At 39.5% G+C, this 21,283-nt stretch overlaps 1 protein-coding gene across 7 annotated transcripts in view; it reads right to left on the minus strand.

Moving 5' to 3' along the window:
* Positions 1–21,283, minus strand: part of si:dkey-40c11.2 (drebrin-like protein A) — a 31,538-nt gene that overhangs the window by 1,949 nt on the left and 8,306 nt on the right. For 6 of the 7 annotated variants that reach the window (XM_053325045.1, XM_053325047.1, XM_053325048.1 and 3 more), the window contains exons 2-11: positions 12,891–12,946; positions 12,552–12,664; positions 11,733–11,807; positions 5,794–5,937; positions 5,107–5,184; positions 4,802–4,953; positions 2,193–2,247; positions 1,393–1,467; positions 1,112–1,217; positions 405–941 (exon numbers count right to left, since the gene is read on the minus strand). In XM_053325045.1, coding sequence (XP_053181020.1) covers positions 405–941; positions 1,112–1,217; positions 1,393–1,467; positions 2,193–2,247; positions 4,802–4,953; positions 5,107–5,184; positions 5,794–5,937; positions 11,733–11,807; positions 12,552–12,664; positions 12,891–12,946 — 1,391 coding nt within the window. The remainder of the gene's footprint in view (positions 1–404; positions 942–1,111; positions 1,218–1,392; positions 1,468–2,192; positions 2,248–4,801; positions 4,954–5,106; positions 5,185–5,793; positions 5,938–11,732; positions 11,808–12,551; positions 12,665–12,890; positions 12,947–21,283) is intronic. The other variant, XM_053325043.1, reaches the window with a different exon arrangement.

The raw sequence follows: 21,283 nt of genomic DNA on the forward strand, positions 1-21,283 counted from the left end.
GTGTACATTAAATTCAACCTTAGCATGACTAGGAGTTACAGTATATGTGGTTACTTTAGGGCACACAAGGAATATTCAATTGTGGCTGGCAATTAGAAATATAGTTCTGTACAACAGGCCTATTATTCAAACTCCCTTGGCTGCTTTTAATAGTCTGGAGTATGTGCAGCGGCTTTGCCAAAGGCATCTAAGAAACTTCAGCATTTAATAAAAAACAAAAAAATAAAAACCACCTTAATGTCAAATGATTAATGTCTTTGGAAAACAAATGAGTAAAAGGAAAGTAATATGCTCCTCTTCACATTGCATTATCACTATAAAAGAGAATTTTGGTGGTTTTAAATTAATGATCAGATATCGATTTCAGATCCCAATATAATTCTTTATGTTCTATTCCAACCCACCTGTGTTTGGCTGTGGTCTCTCAGGAAGAGGAGCTGTTGGAGCCTGTGGAGTTAGACCTGGCTCGAAGCAGAAAGTTGTGGGCTCTGGCTCAGTTGGGGTATTTGGGGGTAAAACAGGCAGATCATCCAGATGTGACTGAGAGGGGTTGTTTTTCTCGTAACTGGAGGACATGGAAGCCAAAAGATTGGGGGAGGCTGGAGGTGCAGAAGGTTCTGTGGGTGATGGAGCTCTGGGCTCATCAGCAGGCTGAACTTGGTGGTTAGGTGGTGGGACTACAGGCAGGGCTGAAAGTTGAGGGGCAGAACGAAGTGGGGATGTGGGTGGTGACATGGGGGCTCTGGGCCTTTGTGGAGAGGTGACAGGGCGGAAATCAGGGCTTATGGGTGGAGATGCGGAACGGCAAAAGGGGGAGGGTGAGGCCCGGGAGAAGGGGGATACCAGGGGAGAACTAGGGGAGGATGCCGTACTCTCCTCTGTTTTAGAGAAGATGAAAGCTGTGTCTGTCAGGCTGCGTTGATATCGTCTGAATGGTTTGCCTGGAGAAGCAAAACAGTGAGCAGTTCAAAAAAACACATTTATATCCAAAAACATCAAATTGCCTGGACAGAGCTAATTTCGTTGTTATGATGAGCTCATCCACACTTCTAAGTGAATACATGATAACATTACTTTCTATTCAAGCTCACACAAATATACCAGTGCATACCAGAACGGGAGGATCCAGGGCTGGTTGGACTTTGTGATGTCGATGACAGCTGCCTGAAGAACTCCCTAGGGTTCATGGAGCGTTGGGACACTAATACTGCTGCCTCCTTCAGGTAAATTAATAATAAACAATAATAAATACTATGAATGAAAGCAAGGAGACTTTGACTTTGATTGTCACGCAGGATTTAGCCAAATTCAGCATTCATTTAGGTTTTTGGTAAAGCACTAGATCAAGGCAACATTTGGTCATTTGATCTGTTGAGGTATAGGGGGACTTACTGCTGCTTTCTCTATGGACTCACTCCGTCTCAGACGAGCCCTCATGTCCTCCTCATGCTCCCTCTGCTGCTGCTTCTGTCAGTGCAGATACACAGCAGCAATCACATATACTACATCTAACTGTAACACACACATTTTAATACTTTTGTTTATGTTAACATAAAAAAACCCGTACCAGCAGAACATAAATACTGGGTGACATAACGTTATAGCCGCACAAATAGCGTTTTCTAGAAAATTTGCATCTACAATGACAACTTCTGGAGTATTTGCTAAGTTAACAGTTAAAATACATCACATTTACTGTTCTACAATTCAAAAATAGAAGTCAACACACAACTGTTTGTACATTTGGTAAATAATGGTAAGAAACAAAATCTTCAACTGCCAAGTCTTTCTGTATGTGACAAGGATGCAGTTACAGGTTAATTTATAGCTCTATGTGTAAAAATGATACAAAGTCAATACATAATCCCTTTAATCTTGAATCTTATTATAAATGAACAATCAACAGTCGTTACATTGGCCACTTTCCCCACCATTGTTGTCCCTTTGATTTGGATATATTAGCAGATGTTGCAGTAGACAACATGACCCTCACATGGATCAGACCTCACCTAGCCAATGATCAATCCAGGTCCTACACAAGGGTCACTGAGTTCAGGTTAGCCTAACCAAACGGCATAAAGAGAAGCCAGCAAAATGCCTATGATAACTTGGCCTTCACAATTGTTCTAAAGGCACTTTGCTTCATTTTATGAGCAAAAATGAAATTTGTTGCAAGACATCTTTTCACTCACCCATCTTAATTTTTCTTCTCTACGCAGCGCTTCTTCTTTTTCTGCTTGCTTTCTTCTGAATGATAGAAGAAAAGAAAAGAATGAAAAGACCAAAAATACTGTATTAGTTTATTTTAGTTCATTTTAGACTTTCTTACTGTAAGTCTGAGAGTAGGTAATGGCAGTCAAGATAACTTCTTACTAAGACACTATGACCTGACTCACAATCACTTAAAGGTTGCAGGTAATGTGCCTCACTGAACCAGTGCACATGACAACAATTAACAATTTAAAACCATATTGAATGGTGGGTGAGTTAAGCATAAAAAAAATAAAACAACAAATTGAAACTATCCAAAAACAAAGGAGATAACTGTTTTTCTCTCCACTATTTCAACACTGGGAAAATGCAGTTTTCAGGTAGGATAAGCTTACTGAAATCAAGGCTATTAATGATTACCTGTAGAATATGTTCTTCAGTAAAAACTAAGTCAAATGTTCTTTGTTTCATTTGTGACACAATTTATAAAATACCTAAAAAGTTTAATTCACTTTGGAATTTAATAAGTTAAAGGTAGAATATGTAGAATGAGCAGAACAACGCCATCTAATGTCTCGAGATCGTAGTCGCAACAACCGGTGCCGGATTTTATTTTAGCTCTAACTCTGTAAATATACCACTTTATCCACATGTCTAACCTTTTTAGGCGAGAAAGTATCCCTTTAGATCCACAATGTGACGCTAATTTGTCCAAATAACATCTGCTTAAAATTTTGTTCCTGCGAATTCGGAGCCACTCAAGTTAGCCGTAGCGAGTAACGCACTTCCGGTCATTTTCACAAAATAAAACACCCGTTGTCTTTTATTATTAAGAAAACCATAACGATAGAGTTGGTGCTTTTATTTTGAAAACAGGAAGCGAACATACCCTCGCTGTAACTGACTTGAAACAAAGTCCTTCTACCACCGAGGTACATTACATTGTAACGCCAGTGGGAGTAGCAGCAATGTCTCTGCATGTACTGCCTAATCCTAAACACCGATTGGCTTGTGTGTGGTGTCGTCAGAAGCAGGAGAGGCTCACGGTCGTAAAAACATCTAGTCACGTGTACTCTGAGATGGACGCGCAGGTCAGGAAATGACGTAAACGGACCGTATATGGTTTGTTATTTGTGTTATTACATTACGTGTTGGACTAAATACATGGACATATTGAGGAAAATATTCCGGTTTTATGGAAACGGATTTCATATTTCACAAGAATGGATATTTGGCGAGCTGTACAGAAAGTCCTGTGTCATAAGATGATCGTTGTGGATAAAGGGAAGACTTTGAAGGTATGTAGGCATTATAGCTTTTCTCACTTAGCTGAGTGGCTAGCCGAGCTAATCGCTAATACTATTACGGCTGTGAGCAACCATATAAGTCGTGAGTGGTCTTGAATGAATCAGAACAATCTAAGCTTTCCAACAATGTACGGCATGAATATATATGTTTAAGGGTTGGTGTTTAAAACATTCAGAAGAACGTGTGGCTACCTCCTAACATCCGTCCTGTCCCGTGAACGGAACAGCGTGCGTTAAGAGGTTAATGATCAAATATCAAAATCCGAATAGCGTCAGAAAGTCAACCCACTCTCCACATTTCCATTGCTACCGTTTTGATACTTCATGGTACACAAACAAATAGCATCTCATATGAAAGCTAAGACCCTGGCGAGTTCAACAGTACCACTATTATTGAGCAAAAAACTCAGTGAACCAGCAGCCAAACAATACAAAGGTCAATAACCACTATATACAGCTACTAACAGATATTCTATCTTACCTTCGAAGTTTTGTGACGAAAAGTTGTACTTGAGAGCAAAAAACGCGGCTCCAACACGGCTCTGCTTGTTTTCAACTCCATTTCACCCAGTGCCAGCCTACAGTAGCTGCACCGGAACAACAGACAACCCTGGCAACCCGCAATTCCGGCCGCTAAATGGCTGGTACAATGTACACAGAACGTGTCAGAACGTCATTGTCGAACCCGTCAAAAAATTTTAAAAATATTAATTCAGACTAAATTTTTTTTTATGGAAAAGCAATACTTTCATTCTGTACTCCTCAAAACGCCCCGTGGCTGTATTATTTTAAAAAAAATATAGCTTTTAATAAATATTCTACATATTCAACCTTTAATAATCATTTTCTAATTTAAACTTCAATTTATTTTGATTTAATATGATTATTATGATGTTGTTGTTTTTTTACTTTAATAGAACTTTTAACTTTAATCTAGTTTAATTTTATTTAAAATTATTTTTATTTTTATAATTGAATCTAATCTAATCTGGTCTAGTTCCTTTTTCCACTCTTATCTATGGATAAGTATTTTATTTCACATTTAAAGACACGCACCAGTCACCTGTCAACTAATCACTGTAGACATTGATAAATTAATTCAGGTATATGATGTCATCTATGGCAACTATATCATCTCCACCTGGGCTCTTAGTTTAGCTTTGTTAATAGCTCTTTCAGTCCCATTTAGGGGGACAGCTAAAGAATTGTGAATATGGCTCCAAATCAATACAAAATATAGCCACTAGATGGCCCTATTGATAGGAAAGAGGCATTGTTCCAACCTCTGCTCCTCAATCATCTGCAGTTTCTCATTCATCTTTCTGTCTCTCTCTTCTGCATCTTTTCGATCCTTTAAGATTCTTTCTCTTTCAAGCCGTCGTCTCTCCTCTGATGCTCGTCTCCTCTCCTCTTCCTTCCTCTGTTCTTCCTCACGCTGACAAAGAGAAACAATGGGACAAAATATTATCACTTTCATTTCACACGATAACTCTTCGTCTAAATGGAAGTAAGCATCCAACAGAACCATGTTGTTGCCACTCACACAGTAGCCATCTGTAAATATAGAGAAAACACTTCTTTTGTATACCTCTGCACGTGCCCAGAAGGAGTCTCTGTTGATTAGTCTCATCTCCATTGCAGCGTTAGTTTTTCTGTAGTTTGTACCCTAGAAAAATAATACCAAGCAGAAATGTTTAAACCTTGCAATACATACATGTATTTTTTTACTATACACATTAATATACCCTATTATTTTCCATATACTTCAACGTTTTAAAACACATTATTTCTCATTATTTTCATTAAAATAACCAAATGAACATATGAGGGGAGGGAGGGGGGACTTGACACTGAAGACTGAACTGAGTCTCTACCTTAACCCTTACATACTTTTCATATTCTGATTTTCCTTCAGTATTCCTTTACAATTAGTGTCTTTTCCAAATTTTGAGTCACAAATGTATTTTGTGCTCATGTTTTTTTAGATTTGACACTATTATAGTGAAAATACAATTGAATCTTTAACACCCTCTATGCAAAAATATATAATTTTAAAAATATTTAAGTTTTTTGGACATTCTATGCCACTGTAGGAAAAGTTATAAAATATCAGGCTTAAAGAAATTAATTGATGTGTTTTTTAATTGCTTTCAAATGTCAAAATTGGCCAAATCTGACCCAAACAGTATAAAAGGGTAAAAAACGTGTCATAAATGTACATGTTATAGTCTTTGCCTCCATCTCATGGGCAGATTAGGTATTGCAGGAGACTCACCACAATGTCCTCCTTTTCCACAGACCTGGAGCTCCTCCTCACCCATTGTGAGGGAGCCTGGGCCTGGGTCTTGCTGAGTTCACCTTTTATATTCTCCTCCGTCACATCCTCCACCTTCTCTGCCCTAATGAAGGCATGTGCTTCCTGAAACATGGAAGGCGAGGGATTAAAATGAAGACATGACAAAACAGATGTGAGAGTAATCCACCATTACATATTGTAGCCACACACACACACACACACACACACACACACACACAAGAAAGACATCTATACACAAGTACACACAGTCCCACTGGTGGTTTTCTTGGAGTTATGCAAACTTGAAGCCAAACTGTTGTGCAACTGCTTCAGTTGTGAGGTTGGTGGGAACAGGAATGCATTGGTTTGGATGGTTACTGATAGCAGAGGGGGTGTTGGGGGAAAAAAATAAATATGGTGGGGGGCAACATAGAGAAAGTGAGAAAAAATGAGTGTGTGCAAAGAAAGAGAAAGACCCTCACATGACATGGATCAATTAGTTAAGATGTTTTATTGTATTGACCATATTCAAAAACCACAGACCAGAATATAATATGCTTTTTCTATGAGACACAAGGTGTTAAACATGGGCTGAACTCTTGTGTTCGGTGGTACATGTCTGTGTGTGGATGCAGGCATTTATAAACCTCAATAATTTCCATAGAGAGTAAGCCCAGACTTGTTGATGGTGGGCCAGGTCTGTCAGCCTCCAGCAGGAAACCACAGCTTTATCTGAGTGACAACACTGACACTGACACTGAGCAAAGCATTCAATGTGCCCTATAATACATGTCAGTACAGTGTATAATCCATATCACTCTAGCTGTCACTGCCAACTGCACACACACAAACCAGACAGGCGGTCCATAGTGCTGCCAGGGACACTGTTAAAATCATAACTGACAGAACCACAATCTACAGCAAAAACTGTGAGTAGCTTCGTGTGGAAAATCACTTTGTTTGTCTATTACTGACACCAAAAGCCCTGCATCCTTCATGAAGCACAGGAGGTGTAAAAACTGGGTTAGATGTGGTGTAAGTGATACTCTGAAGCACACAGTTCAGCCAGCTGTATGTTGGATAGCAGACAGACAAACACGTAACAGATAACAGAGCAGATGTCTGTTTTCGGAATTAAAAAGAAAAAATTGGTTTATATGATTTTCTACACACAAATCACACCTAACACCTCTTCATATCTCATTTCAAAACATAACATGACTTCAAGTCATATTGCTGCATGTCCATATATATCAACACCTTTTTTTCTCTATCTATTTTCAGACATAAATCATAATCACAATCATTTTTCAGATGCTATCAGTCCCTACCGTTCTATGTCACTCATCTGACCCTAATGTTTTACTCTCTCACTTCTTTTCACTTTGTATCAACTCTTTTACTCAACTTGTGTCTTTACTGTGAAAGAAATGCCAATAAGAATTTTACTCAGATTTACTCATAATACATAAATATTCTCCTAAAATACAATAGAATATATTTCTTTTATGGGATGTGTTGGGTTGAGGAAACTTGCTTTAAGTACAAAAATGTAACCTCTCTGTGAGTGAAAGTAGCCCAATGTGATGTGACAGGTTGGCAGTTACTGGCTATATATAATTTGGCCCAACTTTGCACAAACTGTCTGGAACTAAACTCTCCACTAAGGAGTTGTTCAGAGTGAGCAGGTGGATGTGGGGATACTCAACTGTCCTTAATTTAAGTTTGCCCCAGTTGATTGCTGATCTCATGATGCTTTCCTTGTGCAATAGTGAATTTAGATTTTCTTTTAGCAAATTATTACTGTTTTTAAAACATTTATTTTCCTTCACATGAAAAAAGGACTTGCAATTTGAGCTCCTCAGTTGGGATAAGACAGAAGGCAAAATTAAAGGTGATGGATACTTAAGCCTCTGTTCTCAAGTGTGTGTCAGGGCGAGATGACACATATGATGAAAGGAAATACTGTTCTGTGTTGGAATTCAAATCTCCTGCACCACCTTAAAAGACATTTGGGCATGTGCTAGGTTGTTATGTGGCCAAATAAGGGTATGCTTATAATATTTTGATAAATCAGAGGTTTTCAAAGCAGGAGGCGGGCCTCCTCAGGGGGACTCCAAACAGTTTTAGAGAAGGCTCAGTGAATGGAAGTGAAAAACATTACAATAGTTACTACATTACTTATCAATAGGATATCACATAGAATAGCGACAGACAGAGAAACAAATGAATGCCTTCAGATGGATCTTTTTATGTATTTGATGTAATCTGACACTAGTCAGACAGTAATATTAATTGTTCAATGTCTATATGAGATCAAATAACATCTAATAATCATGATCCCATGGGCATCAAGGAATTGAGTGAAACTATGCAATAAACTATGGCCGGGGGAAGATGCCATTTTCCAGGCTTAGACTTTGAAAACCCCTGTGATAAAACGGTTCAAATGTTAATTTAACAAAATTAAAAGTTAAAAAAATCATAAAACTCTTCAAATGCCTTTATTTCAATTCAAGCTACCCTTTCTCATGTTTGCCTACATTAGATACTCTCATGTAGTATCTACCTTTTCATCTCCACCCATGTATCATTCACAGTATCAACATCTAAAGCCACACATATGTGCGCACACACACTCTGCCCTTCTGACCTTCTATTATTTCAGTGGAAATGCAGAACAAAGGAAAATTCTATACCCTATTCATATTTTAGTTTTCATAACTTAATGCCACACTGGAGTACAGTATGCAACACGCCCAAATCTGCTGCTGACTCGCCTTGACAAAACCCCATTTACTGCTAGCTGAGACATGCAGCAGACAGATGAAAAAAAATCAAAGAAAGAAAGAAAGAAAGAAAGTGCTAGGGTAAATTCTGAAATATTGTATCTAAGGTAATGAAGCCAAGATTTTAAGAAAGCAAACACATTTAGTCTCTAGCCATGATCATCAGTCAGTGTATGTATACAGCTCATCAGAGTAATTTGTTATCTGGTCATGGCAAGGTCAAGTGGGAATTTAGCTGAGAATTGAGTTTATTTAAGGCTGTAGCATCTTGTTTTATTTATGTTAGCTAAATATATCAACACATACAGAATCATACAACTAAAAATCCCCTGCTTTGCAAGGTGGCTGGTGATATACTGTAGATATATTATAGTTATGTAAAGTCTGGTGCACTGATGGGAAAATAATATTTTATTCAATGTAAAAAGCTATTAAAAGTACAAGCCTCACATTTACAATCTTCAAGACAAGCAACTGCACGAAAACCTACTACATTCAAAGTGGTCCAACCATTACACCAAACCCCAATAATATTAGAAATTTCAATTAAATAAAATACAGAAAAGCCAATCCTTTTACAGTCCTCAAGAATAATAGATTGAACCATAAAACAAACAGGTTTTGTGAGAAATGAGAGAACATTTTTCAAGAATTTATCACATATTAACTCCAGATGATTTCCCAGACAGATGTATGATGCAGACTGTTTACAAGCTTCCCTTGATGTGTCATGTTTCAGTTATTCTTTGTCAGCATATGAAGCATGATTTCAAAGAATTTTATTGTTCATGAACAACGTGTTTGATGGGAAAGGTGATTAAAGGCGATCACGTGGCCTTAACAGAGTGTAAAAAATGTCATGTCTGAAGAAGGAATGGCATGGTTATGTGCATGTATCATCACCATAGTCTTAAACTCAAAATATTTCTGCAAATGCAATCCATATGCTTGGCTGTGGTGCCCCTTGTGCATGTAAGAGTGTGAACTGCTGAGTAATGGAAAGTTAAACTGAATGTACATTCTTTCCTTCTCTTACAAACACCAACAGACACAAAACATAGCATTTAAACCAGAAACACTTTGGTCTTAATTTTAAAATAATTTGTTCCTCTTCCTTCTTTTTAAACTGTGCAGGTACTTGTTATCTCTGCTAGGCTCTAGGCCTGCCACACCTCCACTGCTGCCTGCTTTATTAGCTGCAGGGTCATCTGTGGGGACCATCACTCATTGATGTTTCACCCCTTATCCTGGAACATCCTGGCAGCAGGGCAGTCAACATGGACGTCCCCTGCAGCCAGCCTTCGTCATGGAGATGTTTGCTCCACATGCCTTGTCCCATCTTCTCAGCCAGAGCCAAAAGCTTGTCTTCTCTGCCTCTTACGCTACCTCCCTGGTTGCCTTGTGCAGTCTGGCTCTCTGTTGCCCCACCCACATCATTGGGTCTCCAACAAAGCCTGTAGCGCCCACCTCAATTGTGTAGAGCCTCACACTCCATCCACCTTCCCTGTACTCAACAACCGCATATTTTGCCCTCTTCCTTTTGTGGGCTGCCTCCCACTCCTCCACCCACCCCACATTTTCCAGATGTGGTCCATTGCAGCATTTCTGGCCGCAGTGTGGTGCTCTAGGTTTCCCCAGGAAAATGTAGCTGCCTGCCCAGGTCCATCTCCATTCTCCACTCCAACCCTGATGTCAGCTGAGGTGATAGTTTTCTGTTGGTGTTAGCTAGAGGCTCCCCTTGTTTGAAAAAATGATCATCTGCCAGCTGACTAAGCACTTGGTCATGTCATTTAAACCAATCCTGTGTTATTGCAGGTTTTCAGAATGTACTGGAGGGAGGCATTGATGGTGGTGTAGAGGTCGCAGGTTTGCTCTGTCTGAAACCTGATGGAGGTAGCAAGGGCAGGGTAGAGTAACCTTGATGAGAAAGCTGAGTCAAGCCTGTGGCAGTTTCCAGAAGTCTGCACTGATTTGATTGAGTTGATTTCTCAACTCACAACACCCTAGTTCAGTGTCCCTGACGCTGCTGTGCCACAGCCTTCAGTTTGTCCTCCTTCTGCCCCATCCTGGCAATTTCAAAGACAAAGGTCCTTCCTCTCCTTCGTTCTTTACCTGGACCATAGCTTGGGTTGGTTACCCCATCTCAGACCTGCTGTCTGCCTGCCCTGTCTGAACCCTGCCCACCACCTCCTGGTGTTACAATTCTCCCACAATTCACAGAGTGGGAGAAGATTTATTTCACTTCACACCATATTGACCATGTAATCATTTCAGCAAAATTTTAAATCCCATATGAAAATGTAGCAGGGCCCAAGGGTCCTCATACAGACACACACACACACACACACACACACACACACACACACACACACACACACACACAATTTCACAAAGGAGTTAGAGGGCTCACAAAATCCCAGACTCCACATTCACTGTTAAAATAAAGACAAAAAAACAACAAACATTCCACAGATTCCGCTGCAGTTGGCTGGGTGATGCCTTTATATGGAAACTAGTGAACTTAGGGGTCTGCTGAACTTCTTCTAGTCAGACTGAAATGCTAAATAAACACTGTTTGAGGAGCACAGATGGAGAGGCATTGGTGGTTGACAGAGTTTCTCATATCCACAACCAAACACCTCCATCATCAAATCCACTCTTCTTCTTCCTGACTCTTCTGTCACCACTTGCATGTGTGTGGCACCACAAACAAAGTGGCTTTTAACCCCAAAGTTAGCCATCTCCCCCTGATATCAACATGACCACCAGGACCAACACAGTAGGACAGGAAGTGGACTGAGGACAGGAAACTCTCAAAACAATACAAAGTAAACTTGAGTGTGTAAATATAGATGTTGAGAGTACAAAGTCTAGGGTCCAGGGATAAAAAAAATAGAACAGGACAGAACTGTTTGTCTGTAAAAGGAATACAGGGGACACATAGACTACCACGTAGTATATTTAAAATACTTTTATATACTGTCAACGCTAATGGGCAGCTAAGATGATGTCATCATTAATATACAGTTTAGCAGGGAAACCAAACAAACTGCCTCAAGAAGTGCACATTAGCAACTGTCAAATTCAAATAATTCTGCTTAGTGGTTAAAACAACTTGAACTACTGCACCTTGAAGAAGTTTTTGATGGCTGGAATGTGGCTGGCACATTCTGTCCTCCGGTAGTCATCCACATTTTGGCCGACCTGCAAACAAACACAGGATGTAGACACTGACATTCATGTCATACCTCTGTCCTGAGGAGACTAAAAAAAGAGGAGGGGGAACAATGCTGTAGTAGAGTCTAATCCTTGTTTCATAAAACATGAGCATTTGAATGGAGAACAGCAAATATTGTAAAAGCTAAAATATTAGTTTTAACAATCCATTCTCTCAGCATTTGTTTCTCGGACTCAGAATGTGTGTACATGTGGTTTTCTATGATTGTATATATGTATATCTACGGCATGTTGTGGATGTAAACCTTTTGAGTCATTTTAATCGCACATTTACTGTCTGACGTGTATCAAACCTCTACAAATGAGCAAGAGTATTTCAATGTTATTTTGCCAGGTGATTCATAAATGTTTGTACAGCAATGACGCAATGAGACGCTCTCACCACATTTTCCCATGTCAGATGCCAAATAAGCCTGTCTCAAAGCAAAATCACAGAATGTGAATAGGCTAAGAGGCTATGAGATTTCTCCAAAGAACTCTACAGGTTAATAAGTGCATAGGTAATTCCGTACATGGCCACTTAAGATGTTAAACCAATTATTGCGGAGTTGCTAATAACTTTGCTGTCTGCCTGCTATTTTCCTATGAGAAGTATGTGCAAAGCATATGTGTGTGTGTGGTGTTTGTAATTTGTGCTGGAATGTGTGTTTCTTTAACACAATAGAGTCATGCCTACATGAGCTAAACCCCATGAGCTTGTCTGCCTCTTACCCAGAAGATCATAGCAATCCGGTGGCCTCCTGTCTCCGCACTTCCCACTCTGCACAGTCCATACTGGGCCTTGGACACATTAAACTTTTCTGCCAACTCTGCCACACCACCCACTGTTAGAAAAGAGACAGAAACGAGGATGTGTTGGACAGAACAATAAAGAGACACTGATGGGTAAAAATGCTACTATTTTTGCAAACTAGTATTACATTAATCTCTAAATGCAAGAGGACATATAAATTCCTATGAAGAGGACAAAGTTATGAAGCTGACAAATGTCATTCTTTATGGTGCTTATGTGTATTTCTGACACACACTACATGTTACAGTCACCCTTACCTCCTGAGTCAGCCAGTTTGAGCTTGTTGCTGACTCCAGCGTATGTGAATAATGCCCTGTGGACATGCAGAAACACACACAGGTCAGGTAGCGAGAAATGTGGGGGACAAAGACATGACAGGTACATTTGTTATGTTGAATGATTGAATAGATAAAAGTTTAACAGCACACAGGTTGAATATTCTGGACTAAACAACTACTTCTTTGATTTTTGTATAACTGTCAAATCCATGCATGAGCATGTGGACAGCTGGGTACGCCACGTGTTCAGATTATCACTGTGCACAGGGGACAAAGACAAGCACACCCTTAGCAAAAAGTAGTATACTTGAAGTTCATTTTATGAAGTATGCTTGAGTGTAAGTATAAGTATAGCAAGTATACTACGGACCATGTACTTGTAGTGTACTAGAAAGTATACTATTTTAATACCTCTTCAGACTAAATTGGAACATTTTTGAGTTTATAAAAGTATACTGTATACTTTATCAGGTCATTTTAGGTTTACAAAAGTACACTTTCAAGTATACAACAAGTACTAGGTATATACTTCTAGTCCACATTTTAGTTTATTGAAGTATACTTAAAGTATATCACAAGTACACTCTTTTATATACTACCATTGTACTAGTTGTATACTATATGTTCTTGAACATATAAGTTTATAACAGGGGTAATACCTCAAAGCAAATGTGTGTAGTGAAAAACATTTTTATTCTGCTAAATTAAATGTAAGCATGAGTCAATGACTTGACTGTACTTGGATCAAGATACTAAGTATTAGTACTTTGTGGCAGAAAGAAGTAAAAAGTATACTAAAGTACAAGTATAAGCTTTAGTATTAAAGTATAAGTGTAAGTCTTAGTATTACACTTGAATGAACTAGTTTTTGCTAAGGGCACAGACACAGGCACATACACATGCACAGTCCGATGTTTTATTGCACATACTTTGTCTAAACCATAACAAGCTTCCCTGCAGTGCAAACTATCTCTACAATGTACCAACAAAAATGAATTCTCTTCAACTGTGGCACATGTATTTGTTCCCTCTTTACCCTTCCTGTCCTTGTTACTCAGAGGCCATTAAAGTATATTTGTGTAAAAGGAAGGCATGCAGAAGCACAATAACCTTCATTCATAGTGTTTTCTTCAGATGGATGACTCCTGAATGTGAAATAAATTCAGTCAGTGCTGTTCAGAGCTAAAGGGGACAATTTACAGGTGAAAACCTGTCCTACCGCACCCTTCAGTCTGTCAAACTGCTGGTCACTGTGGCAACTCAACAACTCATGATGTGTTTCCATGAGACCACTGCAACACTACTCCACTACTCCACTGCTGAACAAGTGCCAAATTTTTTTTTTGATTGTTTGGATAAACATAAGTTCATATTGATTCGACATGACATGCTTCTAATATAATCCTGATTTATCGGTGTGTTTGAAGCACAACTGGGGGTAAAAATGTTTGTGAGTGTAGGTGATTTTAAGAGGTGGCCCGCAGAGAGATTAATTGTCAGAGCTCTACAGAACTCTGTGTGTCTGTGTGTGTGTGTGTGTGCGTGTGTGTGCGTGTGTGTGTGAATGGGTCTGTGTCCGACTGCGTATCTGTGTAAATTTCTCTCTCTGACTCCTGGGGGTGTGTCAATAACATCTGGAGCTGGGTAGTGAGAGCAAAAGGCATGAGCAGCTATTACAATGGGCCAAAGGTGAATGGTCTGTGTGTGTGTGTGTGTGTGTGTGTGTGTGTGTGTGTGTGTGTGAGTATGTAAGTGCGTAAGTGTGTGCGTGCATTCACATGTTTGTGCGTGTGTCTGGAGGAGTGAGTGAGAGACAGAAAGAAACAGAAAAGAGTGATTGTGTTTCTTTAAAAGAGTTTTGCATTACTGCGAAATCCACAGTACTATACAAACAAGGACAGCTAACATAGTTATCAACCTGATACAACAAGTCTCTGTCAGTCCAAAGAACAAAGAGTGACAAAAGTCAATCAGTATGTGTGTGTCTGCTGAGGACACAATAACCGTATTGTTTGCCCTATTGAGAAAGCTGCAAACTGCAGCGTGTGAGTAGGTAGGCTGACACTGCACTCTCATTTTTTACTGTGATGGCAATGCTGTGTTTTCTGTGCATCATGTTACTATTGTAAACAAATTACTGTATGCACTACCCTTTATGATTTCAATATAGAACATAAGATTTTCTCAGAATATAAAGTAATCCTTGGAAACATTCTCCAGGGCTCTCCAGCATTACATGAGCCTTTGTGTCACCCAGATCATTCGCATATCTTTTCAGGGATTTGTCTAGCCACAGTGAACACAGAAACAACACTCACTAATTAGTCTTACAAGCATCCAGAGATTAGACACCAATCCACATTTACTGATCCTTAGTCCTCAAGACATGCCTAAAGGTCACCATTCACAAACAAGTCATGGTCATAGGTCACTGTGTCTCTGAAGGAGTCATAATTGCATGTGCAAATTCTCCACCCACAGGGAACAGGCTTGCACATGAGGATACACTAGGCTGTGTGAGACTCTTTGTTCTGCCAGAGCTTTTACTGAGATGGAGTTTACAAAGATCCTATTTTCAGGCATTTTTCTTCCCAGGACTTTTTTTATCCCTGTAATGGATACAAGGCTAATGGGTTTACAAATGCAATAATTTTATAAAAGCAACCAAAATCTGTCAAATGAAATCTTGTTTTCAAAAGCAAAAATAGGGCCATACATGATAACCTGATGCACCAGATGGTTTGTTACACAGAACAATCTGAGAAGTTGTCCTTGGATTAACCATCTGTCCATCACTGTCTATCACCTTCTTACCTTGAGAAGCAGCTTGATTTGCGAGATCACGCAAGAGTCTCATTGGACGTAATCAGCGTCCAATGAGGTACAAACCACTGGTGGTGTAGAGTCTGACAAGATTGATTCCTGCATGAGCTTGTGACATCATATGAATCCAGTTACCTCACAAGGTAATCTACACAATCCCTTTAATAAAACACCATTAAGTGTATTGAGGGGATCAAGTTACCATCCTGAGCTCTATTGAAAGTCTCTTTCTAATGACTGTTTACTCCTCCAGTAGTTTTATCAAATGGTTCCTTGTATGGCTGAAACTTATATGAAATAATATCTGTGGTTCAGTAACCATGTCAAAGGATGTAAAAAAGAAAACTATATTGATATGAAATAAATGGATTACCTTTGATGAGAAGGCCTGCAAAACTAACCCTAACAAAAATGTTTTTGAACCTGTTGAAAACCACTGTGTGATAAATGATAGCAGTGTGGTAAGCCAATGAGATGCTCATCTCTCTTTGTTTTCTCTGTACCACTTGATTAGCCTTGTTACTGTACAACTGTAGTAGTGTCAGTATTGTATTACCACTTGTAAAACCTATTCTAACTAACAGAGCAGATAGACTCATTCCCATTCCTTAACTTATGTAGGTTTCTTGAGAGCCTGACTGGCTGATGAGAAAAACAGACTCATCTCTGTACTCCAGCCCACCTCCATACCCAGCCAGCTATGACTTAAGCTTCGAAGAGAGGGAGGGACAGATGGAGAGGAGAAGAGAAGAGAAGAGAAGAGAAGAGAGCAGAAAAGAAGAGGAAAGAAGTTGGGAAAGAGGCCATCATTAAGGGGAGTGAGAGGCATGAAAAGGGAATAGGGCAAGGCAAAGAGAAGAAAAATACAATGACGTCATGAACTTAACAATGAGAAATTAAATCTGTGCATCATTACTACAAACAGCCACTCAGTTCAGCTACAAACAAATAAGCAAGCATTTATCTTAGAGTATACAAAAAGAACACAGACACACGCACACACACAAAGACACAAGCTTGTGCACACACTGTATAATGTAACCCTGAGCCAGTAACAATAGGGATGGTTTGTTTTGGACGGCCAGAGCCCCTGTAATACCTCCAAACATGCTACGCTCTACCATTTCAAGATGAACATAACAGAAACAGATGGTGAGCTGTGCTGGAGAAGGCCTCGATTTCACTTATTCAGGCATTCCGCTACACCAGGCTGAACTCTGAGCCATTTGAATGTGGTAATAAGCAGGAAATACTTTAACACAATGTACACACTTATTTTTTATGGCTATTTCTGAACAGACTTTAGCCGTTTCTAAAAAAAAAAGTAAAAGAATGCAAAAATTAACTTAGTTATGCAAATATATTTTAGGACCCAAGATACAATAACGATTTCTTATATTCCTCGCACTTCATCATCCCTACTCTGTTCATATATTCTGCTGACATGTCAGCTATATCAGCATATCATTACCACTCTAAATTCATTATTCTGACCCCCATTGCTTAGAGGACATATTTCTTTCCCTCCTACTTTAAATACTGTACAACAGCATACCTCTTTCGCAGACTGAAATAATACCTTCTACTCATCTTTTCCCCCTTGACTCCACATTTCTTTACCTTCCATTTCTCTCTGACAAGAAGATCTCATAGGCTCATGGGTCATTTATTCATTCCATCTTTGCCAGAGGGGGAGATATGAGAGATTTGTGGTTATGCACGCTGTTGCTGATATGATGAAGTGCACATGAGAAAATGGATGAAAGGTAGGGAGCTCTCACCAAGATTCAGTGCAGAGATATAGTAAAACTCTCCATCAGACATGTAACAGCATCATTTCATTCCTTCTTTTGCACATGCTGTACACACATCCCCTGTGGGCAAACCAAGAGTTGGGATTTTGACAGTGCTCTAAGGTACTCTTTTAACACGTTTTCATGCTCTCAGTTCTTTCACATTTGTATTTTCATTACATCTACCTGCCCACAAGCTTATTTCTGTTCAGTTCATTTTTCATTATATGCTTTTTCTCCCCTCACTCCCTCAACCCCCATCACTCCTTACTCTTGGCTCAGAGCTGACCTGGGCTCCCAGTGCTATTTTTAGCCTGTCTCTCTGTCTACCTCTCTGTCTGTGCTGTTGAGGGGAGCTTAGAGACGTCCCCACAGCACACAGCGCTCATTTCCTGTCTCCAAACATGGGCAAAATAAGTCCAGCCAGACTCAACTGCTGAAAAAGTCATTTCCCCCCCCCCCCCCTGTCCAGCATGTTACTCATACAGTGTCCACGCCGCGACCCCAGTGGTACACGCATTCCTCCATCCGTCTGGACTGTAGAGACATGTGGAGATATTGAGGGGTTTATGGGTAAAAGTTGAGAAATGTGAGCAAGGGAGAGAGAGAGAGAGAGAGAGAGAGAGAGAGAGTTACAGGAACTGAGAGACCGATAGAACAATAAATCCAAAAAAGAAGGCAGAAGAATGGAAGAAAGTTTCCTGATTTGTAAAGTCTTACTCAGTGGTACCATTTGTTCTAAGGTGATGCATCACTGTAAACATCATGACTGAAAAATGTGGCATAGAAAACCACAGACACAAACTTATGACAAAGTTAACTGTTGCATGAGGTTTCATATTGTCCTGTAAAAAAAATAAAAAAATTGAAGACTGGAATATTTATCTACAATCCCCTAGAGTAAAGACAACAGAACCCAAGCAATGTTGTCCTATTTGGCCTCTCATCAAGTGATGAAACGTGGATGTCAAAAGGATGAAGACTGCTGTTGAGGGAAGGTGTTTATATGAAGACCTTTGTGTGGTTATTAAACCAGCCACCATAGAGCTGACCCAAATCCACTGAGAAAAAGAATGGCAGTACAGAACGACAGCGACAGAGTTAGAAAGAGAGCATGGCAGACAGAGAAAGTGGTAGTGTCCCAGTGACAAGTTGCAAAAGAAACAGAGAAGGAAAAAGCACACAAACAGTGGAGAGGCTTGGCCCTCAAACACATAGTTCACTGTTAAGTATTCAGTCAGGTGCCCTGCAGAGAGTGGGTTGAAACCACGATAATCCTGACAGGCCAAGCAACAGGGCCCCTTAATATGAGCTGCTGAGAAGGAGGGGATTGAAACACAGCACCAAAGACTCCTGAGGGACAACTTAAACTGTTATTAGTAAAGTTATATTGCTCAACTTGCCACAAATTAAATTGAAGAGAGTGTCTACATTTGAATTTATTGCTCATCAGAAAATATTGTTGATGGGCTCATGTCACAAGTCTTAAAAACCAAAGACAATAGCCAGATGGATGTTTGTGGATCCCTGCAATGACTTGGGGTGAAATCATATATAAACAAGCCAAGCACCCTCAAGCAATACTGTGGTTTATGAAGTAAGGTCTAATATCTTTTTGCTGTCATTTCCACTGAAGACAATACTTAGCATGTCCCTCTCCCACTGAGACAAGTTTCAAGCAAGACTCCATGAGAAGGGCATTGTATCACCAAGTCACTATTTTATGCAAGAAAAATAAGCTGAAACATGAATTTCAAGATGAAACTTATTTTCAAACTAATATTCCACAATATAGTGTCTGGTCTACTCCTCAGGCATGAACATGTCAGAAGTAAAGCTAGCTCAGGAAAAGTCTTTGTAAGCCTTTGGCAGATGCTCAACATTTGGATTATGATGTGATGATAAAGCATAGCATAGAGACCTTGATCCAGTAACAGAGCCATTTCAAGCACCAATCAACAACACAAAGGACAAACAAACTCAGTTTGATGCACAACCAAAGAATCTGATTCATACAGTGCTTCATGTCCAGTCTAAAATTAGATTAAATATATTATAACAGTATCACTGGAGATGACAGGTTTACCCCTTAATAAACATTAACTAGAATTTTCCACTTAATTCTGAAAATGATGAAGCAAGACAAACATTGTGTCTGTAAAGCCCCTTATGCTTCAGTGATATTTCAACTCACACTTAATCCAGAAGCCTGCACTAATCTTTCTACCAGTGGCAACGAACTGAAACATTGCTGAAAAGCCTCATCTGATACTCTGACAATTTCAGTCAACACAAAGCAGCAGGCTACAGGATCAAACATGAGTCAATATTAATTAATACAATTGAAATGAAATGCTTTCTCAGTTTGAAGCTCTGCTATTTAACTGATGTACTAATGGAGTAATTGACAGGCAGTGGTGCTTGAAGCTACATCATAATCAGTGTCCATATAGTGTCAATAATGTGCATGAATAAAATCCTACCAGGAGAATCCTACAGGCTCCAGACAAAGCAAATTAATGCAAAAACCACTGCTTGCTTTGCATATTTCAAATACCTTTTGAAAATAGTACTTACAGGATGTTGAGACATACTGGGGTCAAAATATGACCTCATGTCAGTTCAGCCTTTTCAAAAATTCCTTTCTTTACTTTTTTGTCCCTTCCCAGATTCTGACACATCAGTTTCTATTTGCATCATTGAGAAGGACATATAGAAGTAGCCATATACTTTGTTACCATGAAGATATTTATTTGCTCTCTTTATTTGTATTAATAGTGTATAATAATTAATAGTATCATAGTGTTGATGAATTGTGTTTAACTCCCTTTCATGACAGCTGTGCAAGTCGATTTGAAATACATATGACCCATAAGAGTACTGCTCAGATCCACCCACTGAGTAACACTGACTGATCTGTATAATATTTGACTGGGTGGAGGACCAAACAGACTCCCTTGGAGACTATTACAGACCACTGAAGCTATTTAGCCCGAAGAGAATGATAAATAGAGGACGGAAATGACAGAGGTGATATGAAGCTAAATTATAAGAAAGAGCACAGTGTGTACAAAATTAAATGACAGCAACTAACTGCATAAAATATCAGGCAGTGATGAAGTGAGGGGCAGAGGGAGAGAGTGGATGGAATGCTGAAAGGAGGAGGGGAGGGAAGAAAAAAATCTGTTCTCAGCAAAACAGAGAGCCAGAGAAGTTTAGAATATGAAAAACTAAACAAATAAGTAATTAAATCACTGCCAAGGACCAGTGAGAGAAAACAGCCCTCTCTGTGCTGAGGCGGATGGAAAAGAGCGGGGGATGGACAAAGAGAGAAAGAGAGACAGAAAGTATGCTTCTGTATGTAAGATGTTCATTACAAATGTCTTCTAACAACAAACTTGTGACAAACAAAACAGATCATTAACCCTCAGACTGCAGAGGACACCGCTGAACATATTGGTGGGGTTGTGCATGCATGCATGGACAACAGTTGAACTCGTGTTACAGCTGCAAGTTTATCCACAGATAACATTAGCCAGTCAATGTGTAAGCAGAGCCGCACATGTACTAATTACTTGGCCCCTACATTTCTTTCTGTGTAATATAATCCTAACACCAAAGAGAGGCAAGTATATGTTCATGTCCAGGTGACTGTGTCTGTCTCTCTCAGCATATTTTGTCTCAAGACAGAATGTGAGAGCATTATTTATTGCTGTATCATGGCATACATCCTGGACAGACTGGAACTTGGAGCAG

This window comes from Scomber japonicus, chromosome 9, assembly GCF_027409825.1.
Source record: "Scomber japonicus isolate fScoJap1 chromosome 9, fScoJap1.pri, whole genome shotgun sequence".
Lineage (NCBI taxonomy): Eukaryota > Metazoa > Chordata > Actinopteri > Scombriformes > Scombridae > Scomber > Scomber japonicus.